The 15,032-nt window shown below is 40.5% G+C and overlaps 1 protein-coding gene across 1 annotated transcript; it reads right to left on the reverse strand.

Moving 5' to 3' along the window:
- Window positions 1–5,632: 5,632 nt before the first annotated feature.
- On the reverse strand, window positions 5,633–11,539 carry spp1 (secreted phosphoprotein 1). Its single transcript, XM_070851142.1, has 8 exons — window positions 11,511–11,539; window positions 8,518–8,589; window positions 8,320–8,364; window positions 8,162–8,218; window positions 7,950–8,012; window positions 7,707–7,832; window positions 6,573–6,905; window positions 5,633–6,067 (listed from the first exon to the last, which is right to left on the reverse strand). Exons 2-8 carry the CDS (start codon window positions 8,569–8,571, stop codon window positions 5,642–5,644), a joined length of 1,104 nt encoding a protein of 367 aa, XP_070707243.1. The 5' UTR covers window positions 8,572–8,589; window positions 11,511–11,539; the 3' UTR covers window positions 5,633–5,641.
- Window positions 11,540–15,032: the final 3,493 nt, after the last annotated feature.

Below are 15,032 nucleotides of genomic sequence, written 5' to 3' on the forward strand. Positions count from 1 at the left end.
TCTCAGACGATCTTGGAAGTGAACATGCTGGATGTGGAGGTCCTGGGCTGGTGTGGTTACACGTGGTCTGCGGTTGTGAGGCCGGTTTGATGGACTGCCAAATTGTCTGAAACGCCTTTGGAGACAGCTTATGGTAGAGAAATGAACATTTAAGTCACAGGCAACAGCTCTGGTGGACATTCCTGCAGTCAGCATGCCAATTGCACGCTCCCTCAACACTTGCGACATCAGTGGCATTGTGCTGTGTGATAAAACTGCACATTTCAGAGTGGCCTTTTATTGTGGCCAGCCTCAGGCCCACCTGTGCAGTAATCATGCTGTCTAATCAGCATCTTGATATGCCACACCTGTGAGGTGGGATGGATTATCTCGGCAAAGGAGAAGTGCTCACTAACACAGATTTAGACAGATTTGTGAACAATATTTGAGAGAAATGGTGTTTTTTTTTTTTGTATATAGAAAATGTTTTAGATCTTTGAGTTGAGCTCATGAAAAATGGGAGCAAAAACAAAAGTGTTGCGTTTATATTTTTGTTCAGTGTATTACTGCCCCTTTGACAGTTACACAGTAAATAACTAAATACATACAGCCATGGCAGGACATTTACACATCAGAATAGAAAACACAGACAGATCTGACTCACATTATTTGATGGTGGGGCCCTTTCTTCTCTCCTTCCTGGAGATGGAATGGTTAATATTCATGTCTCAACAGCACTGACTGTGTTAAAAGTTTGTGGCAGTTGATGGCAGTCGCCATCTTGGTTTTGGAGTCAGAAGTGACGTGTGATTGGTTAGTAACAAAGTAGTCCCGCCCTGCAGCACATTCTGCTTTATTTTGTCTATTTACCTCTAAATGGGACCATAATTTATGAAATGAACATCATGCTGTGTTGAAGATGACTTGCAACGGGCAACTGAGACAATAAACTCAATAGAAAAGTATTTATTGAAGTAATCAAGTGAGAAATAGGGTCATTTTTTCATAGAGTTCCATGCAGTCAAACTTTTTGGAGTCAGTGGAGTCCCCCTGCTGGCCATTAGAAAGAATGCAGTTTTATCTGCACCTGATCCTTCACATGGAACACAAATATGTGATATGTACATTTTATGTACAAGATGTAGCCTACAGGTTTGAATTATTCTGAACCAAATCTTATTTTACAACTGCTACCAGTGATTGTTTCCTTGATGAAAACGAGTTATCCCTGGTTGACTTCTAATAAATAAATATAACAACAAGTCAGTCGTTTGAACGGCTCTTTGAAAGGAACGGCTCCTCAAGATCGGGCTCCCTTCAAAGAGCCATAAATCCCATCTCTAGTGTCCAGCACAGCATCCATTTCCCAGCCTCCACAGCCCAGGGGACGCTGTTTCTCTCATCTGAAGAAACCCAATGAAAAGTGTGAAAGAGGCAGCCACTATAATGAGGAAAAAGTGCAGGTTATGTGAGACTTCTGTATCTGTATTTAGTCCATTTTGACAGTGGGGACTAATCTGAATATTAAAGTGTCCTTGCTTTTCTTGGATCGTGTGCTAAAACACACAGAATAACCACCTTTGTTGAATATATGTTCATGATAATCTGTATGTTTTAAATGCCAATCTGAATGAGGGATCTTTATGCATATTCGTGTTGCTTTGTTTGCACAGTGCAGCATCTATATTTATTTTGTCATGAGGGATAATAAATCAAGCCAGACCTGTTTGTGCAAAACTGAACATACACTACTCACAAAAAGTTAGGGATATTCGACTTTCAGGTGATATTTATGGAAAATGGAAAAAGTTAATGCGACAGTGATATTATATCATGAAAGTAGGGCATTTAAGTAGAAGCATGCAATGATAATTTCTTCATTTTAAACAATTTATTGAAAGAAAATCTAACAACAGTGGTGGGTATACCACAACAAAAAATGTTCAGTGTCTCAATAAATTGGGATGTGGCCAAAGGACGTCCACTCCTCTCCTTTCTGTGACTCTTCCAGTCTCTGTATCTCTGTTACAACCTCCTGATGACACTCTGTGACCCTCTAAGCTCAGTGAACACCTCCGTCTGAGGACTTCCTGTTTGAAGCCTCCAGTGTTGAGGTGCTGTTGATCAATTGTTAGGTGTCGTCTTGGTCTCATGATGTCAGAATGTGAACAGCACGATGAGGAGGACTGTTAAAATACCAATTCTAACTGAAGCAGGGAATGTATTGGTCGATTCATGGATCAAACCTGTTGTGAATTTTGCTGTTAAGGTTCTTGTTAGAGAACAGCAACTTGTGCAAAAAGTACTGAAACACTGAACAGTTGGAACATGTGCATATGATGAATATGATGTGAAGAAAATCCTGCAAAAAAGGCCTGTTTTATTGCTGCTCTGTCCATGCACATTTTCCACACATCACTGTCAGTTCAGAGTTGCAACATCAATCTGAACACATTTTTAGTCGTCTCGTCTTCCCACCTGAGGAACTTCACTGCTGCAGTTTGGGGGCACGACAGTGTGAGGGCTATAATCAGTCAGAACTCCCACTGCATTTATGTGTCCATACAGCGCTTGACAGAAGAGAGGATATTAACAAATGAGGAGGTGAAGTCTAGACAAAGAAATCACACTAATTTCTGCCTGTAGAAGACACTAGTAGGGGCGCATTGAGGACATTTTCACTTGCATAATGCAGGTTTGGAATCCAACACATTTTCATTCATAAAAAACAGTTTGGGCCAAAAACATAACATTAGTTCTTACTTGTAGTCTAGCAAGAGTAGCTAGGATGGATGAATATTGATTGAAGTGGATACAGAAGTAAAGACTCTGTTCATTCTTATGAAAGTTGTTCTGTGGTGCATGAAGACTAATAAGTTTGACTTCCTGGGCATTAAAGTACCCTTATCCTCCACACTGTTGGGCACATAGAGCATGGTGCACTAGTGTCTCGGACCTGCTAAACCAGCTAAATAACAGTTGATTGGGGATAAAATTATGTAATCATAAGGCTCTTCTAGACTTGCAAAATGTTAACTGACTGAATGGATCAAATTCTGATGGTGAAATGAGTCCATACATGAGGGTTGTGACTGAAATGTATCTGCTGATTTTCACAATAAAAGTCCATAGAAAACTATTGGGACCATTGGCGTCACGTGATGGATTATTGTGATTACATTGGCTGCTGTGTAAAATTGGCTTTAAAGCATGGCACACTTCCTGAGGGCTAGATTTTGGAATTATCCAACTGAAAATATCCCACTCCCTCCTTCCACACTTTCCTCCAAAGTCACTCCCTCACACATGAACATGCTGCCTGACGAGCATTACTGCTGGAGGACAAGTCCACAACAGTGATGAGAAGACCTGCTGTCATCACCGGGTCCTTACCTCAGCCTGTCGCTGAGCTGTAATTTAAATTTTGGCCACACTTTGTCAGCCATTCTTGTGCTAGCAATGTGCTGCAATGGGTGCACTTGCAACATGCATGCAGGTAGGCAGGTACATAGGTAGGCAGGTTGGCCTGTCGTCTACTCATTTCATTAGGACCAAATTATTTATAACAGTTATAAAAAGACCCTGCCTTTAAATTAATATTAATTTTGATATCAGAATTACAATTACACACTGATTAGAATGTACACTGTTAAGTGTGTCCTTCATCACACACATCACTCTGCAGCATCCTTGTTGTGTTTGATGCTGGCTACTTGCTTAATAGTCCCAGCAAGCTTTTGTACTACTGTGTATGTCTTAGAATTCAATTCACTTACTCTCTAGTTGCATATTTCATTATGATGGATGGGCTGATAACTTATTATAGCAGTCTGGACCAAGATGGTGAACAACGTACACATGTATGAATAGCCTTGTATGCAGAATTGGGCCAGTTTAGGAGTAAAGACATATTACATATCTGTCCATCTGACTAATGATACAGTACCACCTCTTTCTAATGGATGTTGGATGTTGAAGTGTAGTCATTATATGGCTCAGGCAAAATAGGCACGTGTGCTGCTCAAATGAACCAATATCAGGCCAGATTTGCAGCTGTGTTAGGCAATCAATCTCAATATGTCATCTAGAATATTTAGACAGCCTATGAATCACTACAGTATTTATTAATTTGTATTATACACCAGGATAATGATTTTACACCCCAAACACTGCTTTTGTGTCCAATGCAGGAATTGTTCAACATTTTGTGAAATCATCTTATTTGCTTTCTCGGTGAGAGTGAGATGAGACGATCAATATCAATCTCATGTCTGAGATTAGGAGGCGATTAGCCTAGTTTAGCATAAACAGTGGCCACTGGGGGAAATAGCTAGCATTGGGGGCATTTTGACATATCTGTTTGTCCGTATGTTATAAAAAATGTGTTAATTAATGAGCTTTAGATGTGTTGGTAGGCATCATTTGTGAACTTTAGACAGAGCCAGGCTAGCTGATTCCCCCTGATTCCAGTTTTAAGCGCTTCCTGGCTTCAACACACACATGAGGGTGGTATTGATCACAGCATGTCATCTGCATTTGAGATTGATCAGGTCATACACCTAGTATGTCAAAAGTTATTCCCTCAAAATGAGGGCTGGGAAGGCTTCAGACCATATTTTAATTCTGGTGTCATTGTTTTGATAACTCCTGGATGTATTTAGCTACAGTATTTGTATCCTCTCAAAATGTTCTATCATCATCACCTCTCCTCTCAGCTTGTGATCTCACTACCCTTCCTGTGTTCACATCTAAAACACATGCAAACAGCCAGCATCTCTTTTTATGAAAAAGAACTTTATTATTTTATTTTTTAGAAATGGTACAATATGATACATTACAGTAAACAACATGGGACAAACAACATGTAGTGTAGGTAGGAACTGTGCAAATGAACAGGACTGTTGTATGTATGTGTGTGTGTGTGTGTGTGCGTGTACTGCACCTATACCTGTACTGGATGGTGAGTTTCTCTATGTTTACATCCTTTTATCCACACCAGCAGATTTGATACTAGCGAGCAACAAAGCTAAGCCACACAGGCAGCAAATGTGTGGCTTAATGTCAAGTTTAAATCTTATTATGCTTGAAATGATTACATGTATTTAAATAAATTGTGCACATTTTTTCTTATTTTAGAAGCATAAAAACAATGTAGGTTTGCATATTGCAGTTTATTAATTAATGATTAAATGCAGTGTTGTGCTAGTGTAGATATTAGGACTCAACTGTGGTTCTTTCTTTGTTCTTGTCCAGTTTTAATCTTTTACCCTGCAGTAACAGAGGGGAGAAGGGAGGGGGCACATGTCAAGAGGTCAGTCAACCTCCGGTTACAGGTAGCAGTCGTCAGTTTCGACATCCTTTTAAGTTACATTGAGTACGTTTCCCCTGTAGGGTCAAACATGAGATTTACCAGGGCAACTAGATCACAGGATGGAGGAATTATTGGTTTATTTAAATATAACCCAAAAGAAAAAGCATTTCTGCTTCCAAGAAGATGCACAAATAATGACAGAAATATTGGCTGAACACATTGAAATCAATAATAATCAAGCCTAGGCTGTCCCTGTTTGGTCCTACGGTGGAAAGTGGCTCTGTGGATGCAGTGTGCACTTTTTATGTGAATCTATCACATAAAAAGTTACACCGACTACTCGGGCGGGGCTTATTTGGCAGTGATGACCACTGGCATATCAGTGGTGGTGTCAGGTCCCGTCCCCTCCTCATCAGAGTCACTTTCAGTGCTGTCACTCTCATCTGAATCACTGTCAGCGGCTCCTGGCGTGGCTGTGGCCTCCTCGCTGCTCTGGCTCTCTTCGTCCTCTGACTCCTGGCTGGTGCTGGTGCTATCACTGGTAGTGCTGGCGCTTTCCTCCTCCTCCTCTTCCTCTTCCTCTGGGGTACTGGAGCTCTCGCTCTCGCTGGTGGTGGCATCGCTGGTGCTGGCGCTCTCCTCCTCCTCTGGTAGGGAGGCCTGGCGGGGGCTGAGGCCCTGGTCCTGAGAGGTACCAGAGGTGGAGTCCAGGCCCTGGCTCTCTACCTCAGGGGTGCTGGTGTCCTCCTCCAGGAGCTCGGAGTGGACCTGAAGAGCCTGGAGGTGAGGCAGAGGATGGATGGGGCGATTAGTTTGTTTGTCTCTGATTCCTTAGATTATACAAAATTTGACCAATGGAGCACATTTGTCTACAGTTTTTTTTTACATAATGGCATATTTAGGTTATAGTAAAATGTAGTGAGAGATGTTGAAGCTGAAATGAAGTGGCACCTGAAGATGGAGCACTGAACGAGGTTGAAGTGGTGGGTAAGACAGAGAGGAAGTATTGAGGTGAAAGTAAGAGAGACGAGTTAGTGTCAATCTGAACTTTCTGAACTGAACTGTTAGCAAAGAGTGAAAGCAGTTGAAGTGCCACAGAAAGTGTTGAAATGAATTTAAAATGCTGGCTAAAGTCATTTGTCCACAGTTGTTTTTTCATCTTTCATCTAAATTTACAGTAGGATGCTGTAGAATAAAGGGGAAGAGAGAGAAGGTATAAAAAGAAAAACCCATTCATCTACTGATGGTCTAACACACTCAGAAAGTTTAAACTAACATGTACCTTGTACACCTGCAATGACTTTTCCACCTCATTGCCATCCGTCATGTCGTAGGCCATCTTTTTGTCTGAGCCGACAAACTCGTAGGACTTGTATGGAACAGGAACCTTGTGGTAGGACTTGTCCTCCACATAGATAATGGACTTATAGTCGCTGGGGTAGCCTCCCAAGTTGTCACCGCGAGCAGTGTCAGTGACAATGGTAGGCACGATGGGCTCAGGAGTGGTGGTTTCAGCCACGGGTTCCTCTGTGACGATTACAGGGGTGACGGTGGCGGGAGCAGAGGTGGAGGACTCACCCGACTCTGAGCTGTCGCTAGATTCCTCCTCGGTTTCCTGGAGACGCAGAGTTAGAAGGTGAGCTGTCAGAAAGCTGGTGAGTGAAATGTCGTCTTTGCCAATTCTATTAGCTGACTTTGTTTGACACAGAAGTCTGGCAAAACTTTTACCTGTTTATTTTGGCGTGCCTGTCTAAAGTCAAACCTAAGTTTGACTTACAAAAATTAAAATTGAAGTATGAAAACCTAATACTGCTACAGTGATGATATGTTAAGAAACAAAAGGCACTTGATAAGCAGACTACAGTATTTGAGTGGTTATCCTTAAATGTGACAATGATATTTACTATGTCTGAACTTCTTTGACAGTTATGAATTGTTATCAATTTACAAGCCTGAGAGCATCTGCAATTAAAACTATTAAGTATTTGAAATTAGTTAAAGCAAACTATCACAGATCAGAAACATTTAACAGCTGTGTGTAACAAGTATCAGCACATTGATGCAACAACACAGTGTCTGGTCTCAAAATGGGTACGCCACATATATACATGCATTTAAATGAACAGTTTCTACTCATCCAAACACACAGGCAGTGCCTGTAACTGCAAAAAACTCTTCTACAAACATATAATATTTGTCGATGCAAAGAAATTTACTAGTATCAACAGAGGAATAATCATCCTGCAGTAGGATTTTGTAACTGTCTTAAATTGAATTCAGCTTTTTTACATTGTTGATGGATATTAAGGTTCAAGATTCAGTACTTGAGCACTTGTGTTTTTAACCGTTTCAGCAGCCAAAGGAAAATATCACCTTCTTGCTGTGCCAGGTGTGCTATCGGTGTGTTTTTACTTACACTCTCTTCTGTTTCATCATCATCATCATCATCATCACTGTCTTCACTGTTGACAGAGGCTGTATCTGAGGACGAAGATGTGTCCGTGCTGTCAGACGTAACTTCTACTGGAGCCTCTGCTGCCGCCTGTTCCAAAAATCATTATAGTTGTAGAAAGTTATGGAATAAATCACAATTATGGTCTGCAGACAAAAGAAAGAATGTGACTGATATGGTTTGAATTATTGATTTGACATCTCTCACCTCGTCTTCATCTGAACTCTCTTTGGTCTCATCTGAGCCAGCAGTAGCTGCTGCTGCAACGCTCTGCAACATCAGAGAGACCCAATGAATTAGATTTTTTATTGCTTCTTCATTAATGTCTTCAGCAAATATCAGTTGAAGAAAAGTGCATGATCAGTGGATCTTTGGCGGTATGAAAAATAAGTAAGGAATGAAGTGAAGGAGTATTTTACCTGAACAGGTGCCACTGCTGCCTGTTTACTGATGGCTGGAGCAGCTGGCCGTCTCTCCTGTGGACAAGACATCAGTTAGTGTGGATGTCTCTCTCTCTCTCTCTCTCTCTCTCTCTCTCTCTCTGTCTTTCTCTCGCTCTCTCTCTCCAGATACTCACCACTTCCTCAGAGCTCTCTGAACTGCTGTCAGAAATTTTTCTCGCCTAAAAAGCAAAGACATTTGCAAAGTGAATAGAAAGTAAAGAGGTGAATGTACCAAAGTTAATGTGGACAATACCATGCGATGTGAAGGCGAAGCTGCCGTTCACAGTTGAGCAAAAGCTCGAATGTTTCCCTTGACAGAGAAAATTACTCACCGGCCGGCAGAGAACTGTGGCGAAGAGCAGAACGAAAACAACGGCCACTTTCATTGTGTCACAGTTTGGTATCTGGATAGGGTGAAAAACCAGGAACATGCAGGTTGAAGTCACACAATAAAAACTTGTATATCACAATCAAACAATGAAACATAATTATGATACAAAGAGCTCGAACAACACTGAAATACTCATCCAAGGCCATAACTTCACAGGAGACACAATGACATGTCAAACTGAAAATGCGCTGCAAGTCTCATCAGTAAATCCTCTCGCCCAGATTCCTTCCTAAAAATGGAGGCTGGTCACATGACTGTTAACTAGCTGAGGCACTTCCTGAGGCCTTGGTATGTCACAGGAAGTCATTAAGTCCTTAATTACAGGCCTAAACAAGTAGTTATGCGCCCCTGACAACTCTGTTTCGGTACAGTAAAACATTTTCTCTGTCATCAGAGGAAGAAAATCATATCGTTTTGGTTCAAGGTTTGTCAAACAGTGAGACAGATGTTTCAGGCTCATTCTGGCAGGCATGACTAGAGAGAGATGATGTTTCACATTTTAAAAAGGCTCAAATCTCCTAAAGCAGCTGATTATTTTAGTTTTTGATGAATGCTACCAAAACATGAGTGAACACTGCGTTTGTTTGGAACTATTTTCAGCAGAGGATTAATTCTCATTTCACTCCCTGCTCTATGAGTCCAAGCAGCAGGACTGCATGTGTGGGGTTGTGCCAAGATAAACCACAGTGTGTGTGTTCATGGCAATGACGGTAATGAAGGAAGGTGTCGCTCGTTGCAACTGTGTAGTTCATTGATGTGTTTTTAATCGTTTTTGGACAGTGGAGCTCTATGGTACAGAGGAATAAGATGTATCTGGCTTTGGGTGCACACACCATACTTTTTTACAATTCACTCTTGGTTTTGGTCTTTTGATTTGTTTTCATTGGTTCATTTGTTGGCAGCAACAATAAACTTTGCTGACAGAGTTGTTTAGAGGACGTATTTCCTCCTCTTAAGTGAAATATCTACAAAATGCCCTTTCATTCCCTCTCATACTGTAACAAGCCCTTCTTTTCATGTATGCTGTGGGAGGAGCAGTCTGAGTGTCTGTTTCTATCTTTAATGATGGACTCTTCCTATACTGTGTAATTCAGGAGGTTATAAGTGGAAAGCCACAGTGCAGCAGAAACATGACAGACGCCCATATGATTGTATGCGTGTGTGTAATTCTGTTCGTCTGTCTTTGTGAGGACTAGTATGAGCTTGAGACCTTGACAGTGGACACGTGTCTGTAAACTGGGGACATTTTGTCTGGTCCTCAAGTCTTTTAAGGGCAGTTTGAGGGTTAAGGTTTAATTTTTTTAACCTAAGGCTAGAATTAGGTTCTATTCTAGGAGGGATGTGTTATGTCAGTGAGGGTCCTCACAGGTACAGAGCAGGAACTGTATCTGTGTCTCTGTGTCCTTGTAGTTCAATCTTTGTCAGAACAAATTTGAAGTTTGAGAATTTGATAGTAAAGACATTTTGTTCTTACTTCTTAAAAAAGCTGTGTGAGGGTTAAGTCTCTGTTCTAGGGTTAACTGGGTTTAGGTTAAGGATAGGGTGAGTGTTACAACATGTAGCTTTAGTAGTTAAAACATAGTTTGACATTTGGGGGGTTCCGCTTATTTGCTTTTTCTAGAGTTAGCTGATGTGAGAAGACAAATAGCAGTCTTGTATCTGTACACTAAATATGAGGCTAAAACAAGCAGGGAATTAGCTCAGCTCAGCATAAGGACTGGAGGCAGAGGAAACAGGTTGTTTGATTGTGTCCAAAGTTTAAAAAGAAATCTGCCAACCAGACCATCCAAAGCTCACTAATTAGTTGTGGTTTTATAAGAGATGATGGGGCAGACTACTGAATATCTTTATCATTGACCTCCTGGAGTCCTGTCAGTACTGTGAAGTTGCCAGACTTTTTCTTTTGTTGAACTTTATATGCAACCTGATGAGGCCAAGGAGCCGTGAGGAGAAAGCTTTGGTTTAAGGAGAACCACTGTGCCACTGAAAACTGAAACACCCACACAAAGAACCCAAACTTCTTTAAAACTCTCTTCAGCTCTTCAGTTGAAAAGCAACGTTGATCGAGCTGCCAGTTAATCGGTATGTGTGTGTTGTCAGTGTGTTTATCGAGTGTGCTTAGTCTGGGTGATGTGACAGATAATCCAGAGGTTCGTTTCCTGCTGCTCACAGCTTCCCCTTCCTGCCCCAGTGTCACTGTAAAATTTATCAGCCAACCAAGCACGGTCAGCCCAGCTTCACCTCTGACCAATCACAGGTAGGCTTCCAAAGCCATAAAGTCTTAAAAAAGAACTCATAATTAACTCCAATAAACTCTGTGGTGGATAACTAACATTATGGTTCCACAGATTTAGTGTGAATAGTGTGAAACACTGAGTTTAGATGACACAATCGAGTTTGAAAATCAGTCAAGATGAAGATGGTTTGTTAGAAAACTCTTAGAGCTGCAACTTTGAGCCATTGTAGTCCTCCAAATCAAATTAAAAGAAAAAAACATAAGGAATATATATACATTTAGATGAGCTTTTATATGAGCTGTCAGTGTGTGGAAACTCTGTAAGGCAGATCACAGTGCTAAGATGACAAATGGCATTTGATTTGAGTTGAGACAACTGTAAATGACGGCCACACGTTTTCTCTTGTTATTAAGAAAGTAAGACTTCTGGCCTTCTGTTTTTTAAAGAAATGTTCTGAGAAAAAGATCATTTTTCTTTTTCAAGAGCATTTTTCTTAAGAGACAGTTTTGCAGTGTAGCTCTAGACCACATTTGTAAACTTGCTTTTTGATTTAGGCTAAATATAGCATATTTCTAGCTGCTAATACAAATATTAACCCACCCTCCCACCTCTCAACACACCACCAGTGCTGCAGGAAAAACTCCAACCAAACGCTGTTCACAGGGCATTTAATACTGCTCAGTATGTTCATTCTTACCTTGCTTGTTAATGGAGGGAGTTTCAGGAGTTCAGTGGCTGCAGATTGTGGAGCAGGAGCAGACAGATGTGGCTCGTCTTTAGTTTACCTCCTGGGTTTCCCTGGATGTTGTTCACTGCTCAGTGATGCTGCTGCTGAAACCGAGGCTCCTGGTTGGCTTATAAACCCTCCAGCCTCTGGCAGCAGCCAATCAGCATGAAGCTTGTGATGTCATGAGGTTAACCACTCCATGGTCCACCTCTCCTCTCTCTCCCACTCTTCCTGTGGTTGGTGCTGTGGTGGTGTGGGGGCAAACACACACACACACACACACACACACACACACACACACACACACACACACACACACACATACACACGCACGCAGACACACAATGCAAAGACAAATACATGGATAAAGACATGCAGACATTTACAACCCAGACAGAAGCATGTGGATGTACTTTTTGCCACTGTCTTTCACACTCACACACACACACAAACAAACACACACATTGTGTATGAAGTTAATTTAAGGACATGTAGTGACAGGCACTGGGAAAAAACAGCAGCATATAGTGGTGGTATGACAGTGATTCAGCTTCCTCACAGACAGACAGAAGAAACTCATCTGACTGTGGTCTCCTCGGATAATTGAGAATTTGTCTGCAACACCAGACTGATTTGTCTTAAACTGTCAAGCGGGGGGGGGGGGGCATGTTTGTGTGTCTGTGTGTGTGTGTGTGTGTGTGGATCTGTATGGATATAATATATATCCATACATCTGTCTGCATGGACATAACAAAGGTACGGTTACATAACACAAAATGTTGACATCCTCTATCCTCAATTCACAAAAGTAGAGGAATTTTCAGGGACAGTTATGGAAGCTCTTCTAGGATGGACAGACATGCAATAGATAGTATATGTACATAATAGAACCAAAATAACAATATTATAATTGCAATATAGAAAAGCAGAATGACAATATTTGGCAGACAGATTGCAAATATACTGTACATGAATAGTATGGAGCAACAACTGAATGGTACAAAACAGGTCAGACCAGAGCCATACAACATTCTCTCCACCATGGAGATGGAAAGAGGAAAGTCTGTAGACATTGTAACACAAGCGGCAAAACTCAAGAACTTCATTTACACAAAGAGAGATTGATACAAGTGGTGAAGAAGATTAAAAGTTGTTATGGTAATGTCAGTTTTTATTGATACTCCCGAATTACAGTATGGATCAGAAACAAGAAAAAGAATATATATATATAAACATGTGTCCTCCCTTGTATCCTGCACATACAATAATATAGTGACAATCAGCCAAACAGTGTGTAAATCAGACACTGCACTAATTTTATTCGATACTCATCCTTTTTGTGTTAAAAGTAGAGGTCAGGTAGAGGTGCTCTAAAGGGTAACTTTTAACTTGGGCTCCATTTTTACATATTTTGGCTTCAAAATGACTGACAGGTACAAAGACTTTTGGAATTGGTCCAGAATTGGAATTGGAGAACAGGCTTTAATGGCTGCAGTGTAACCCTGTGGGGTAAGTATGTCCTCTAATAGAGCTTTTAGAGTCTTTGCCATTGACAGGCTCAGATTGTTATTCATTATACAAAAAATATCCCTACAGAGATTCACTTTTAAGATCATTTTTGCTTAACCAGAACCAGCTGTTTTAAAGCGCTATTCAACCCCACCAGACGCCAATGATGAAAACATTCATTTTACCTTGCAGAACATTCCAAACTAACCCTTTAAAACACAGAAGTCACGCAAACAAACTAACTGATCAACAGTAGTAGACCAGCAACTTCTGTGTAAAATTACTGTTTTTGTCAATGGAGTCTGGCGGCTTTGGAAAGAGATAAGAAGATAAGAAGAAGATAACTTAAACTATTTTGTTTTACATCCTGCCAGCCTGCTAAAGACTGAGGTGTTGGATTTGTGTGTAAAATGGTAAGGGGGGGGAGGTGAGTTGTATCCAGACAGACATGCATTCTCTGAATTCTCATGTAATTTAGATTTTAAACTTGCAGTGATGTTGAGACTACAGAATCATTAAACTTGATTGGCTCATAAACTGTCTGAGTCTGTGTGTGTATGTGTTGTCTGACACACTGACATACTGGCTGAGTAGATACAGATAGACACTGTACACACACACACACACACACACTTACATGCAGTTGCAGAGTTGTTTACATCTAAGTGTGCCAAAAAACAAAACTAGACACACGTACACACACACACTTTTCAGATTTATGATCTAGTAACAGACAAATAGATGAACAACACACACACAAGCATAAAAATCAACTTGATCTCCAAAACATCTCAGAAACATAATGTACATAATTTAATTTTTTTTCTTAGGTACTTACCTTCCAAACACAGGAGCTATAGACTTGGATGTTTCCCTCAGGAGCTGGTGGAGGCCGAACTTGAGCTAAAATGAGAATGAATATTGAACTTACGTTCATCAGGTGGACACAAACACAACTCCAAATGAAGGATAATGTTGCACTGTGTCTGGTGGATGTGTAAGTGAGCAACTGTTTGCTAACACGTTAGCCATATCAATTATTCCAGTGATAATATGTCAGTGTTGTTTACAGCACTAATTAATAAATTAATGCAGCCTAATGCAGAAACTAATCTAAAAACCAAACAAATCTCCACCTTGCACGTTGTGTTTAGGAAGAGGAAATATTATAAAGGAAACATTACATTATACAAAATGCCAATGACAATCCATTGGACGCATCCAGGGCTCAGCAAATGCACATAAACATACATAAATAGTCATTTCATGCATTTGAAACACTGATTTATGAACACACACGAACATAAAGAACACACACACTCTTGTCTTTCAACAGTGTTAGTCACTGAGTGAATACACATTCACACTGACAGTCTGATTACAGTAACAGTGTGTCATCACTACGATCTTACAGACATGTTGATCTCTGACAGCTTGATGACTTTTGAGGCCTCCTTGTCACAAACGTATAATTACACAGCCCCTCAAATCAAAACTTTCTTCTTCTGCCAGCACACAGAGGTATGTCGCACATGAAACGCAGCAGGAACACCCTGCTCTGTCTTGTATAACCCCAGAGGACGGTCGCTGTTTGGTAATTGAAGATAATAGGTCTTAAATGTTTTGCTTTTGAAGATGGCCTTGTATTAGGTTAAGCAACTGACTTCTTATTCTTTCTTTTTTTAAATCAGAAATTATATAATTAATTGTTGTCTTGTGTTAATGTTTCTGACTGCATTCTGTATTTATGTTGTTCTGTCACCTGTTACAGATAAGATTTTTTAAATGCATTGTGTCGCAAGTCCTTTCTATATAGTGTAGAGTAGTATAAGTATAAGTATACACTATGTACCAAAAAAATCTGATTTATTCAGTGACTTAATTTTGTATAAAAGGGAAATGATACAAGGAATACTTTATTATTAGCAGTTTTTATTCCCAGTTTGGTTAGGTTCAGGAAAAGATCATGGTTTGGGTTAAAAT

The sequence above is a fragment of the Pempheris klunzingeri genome, chromosome 19 (assembly GCF_042242105.1).
Source record: "Pempheris klunzingeri isolate RE-2024b chromosome 19, fPemKlu1.hap1, whole genome shotgun sequence".
NCBI lineage: Eukaryota > Metazoa > Chordata > Actinopteri > Acropomatiformes > Pempheridae > Pempheris > Pempheris klunzingeri.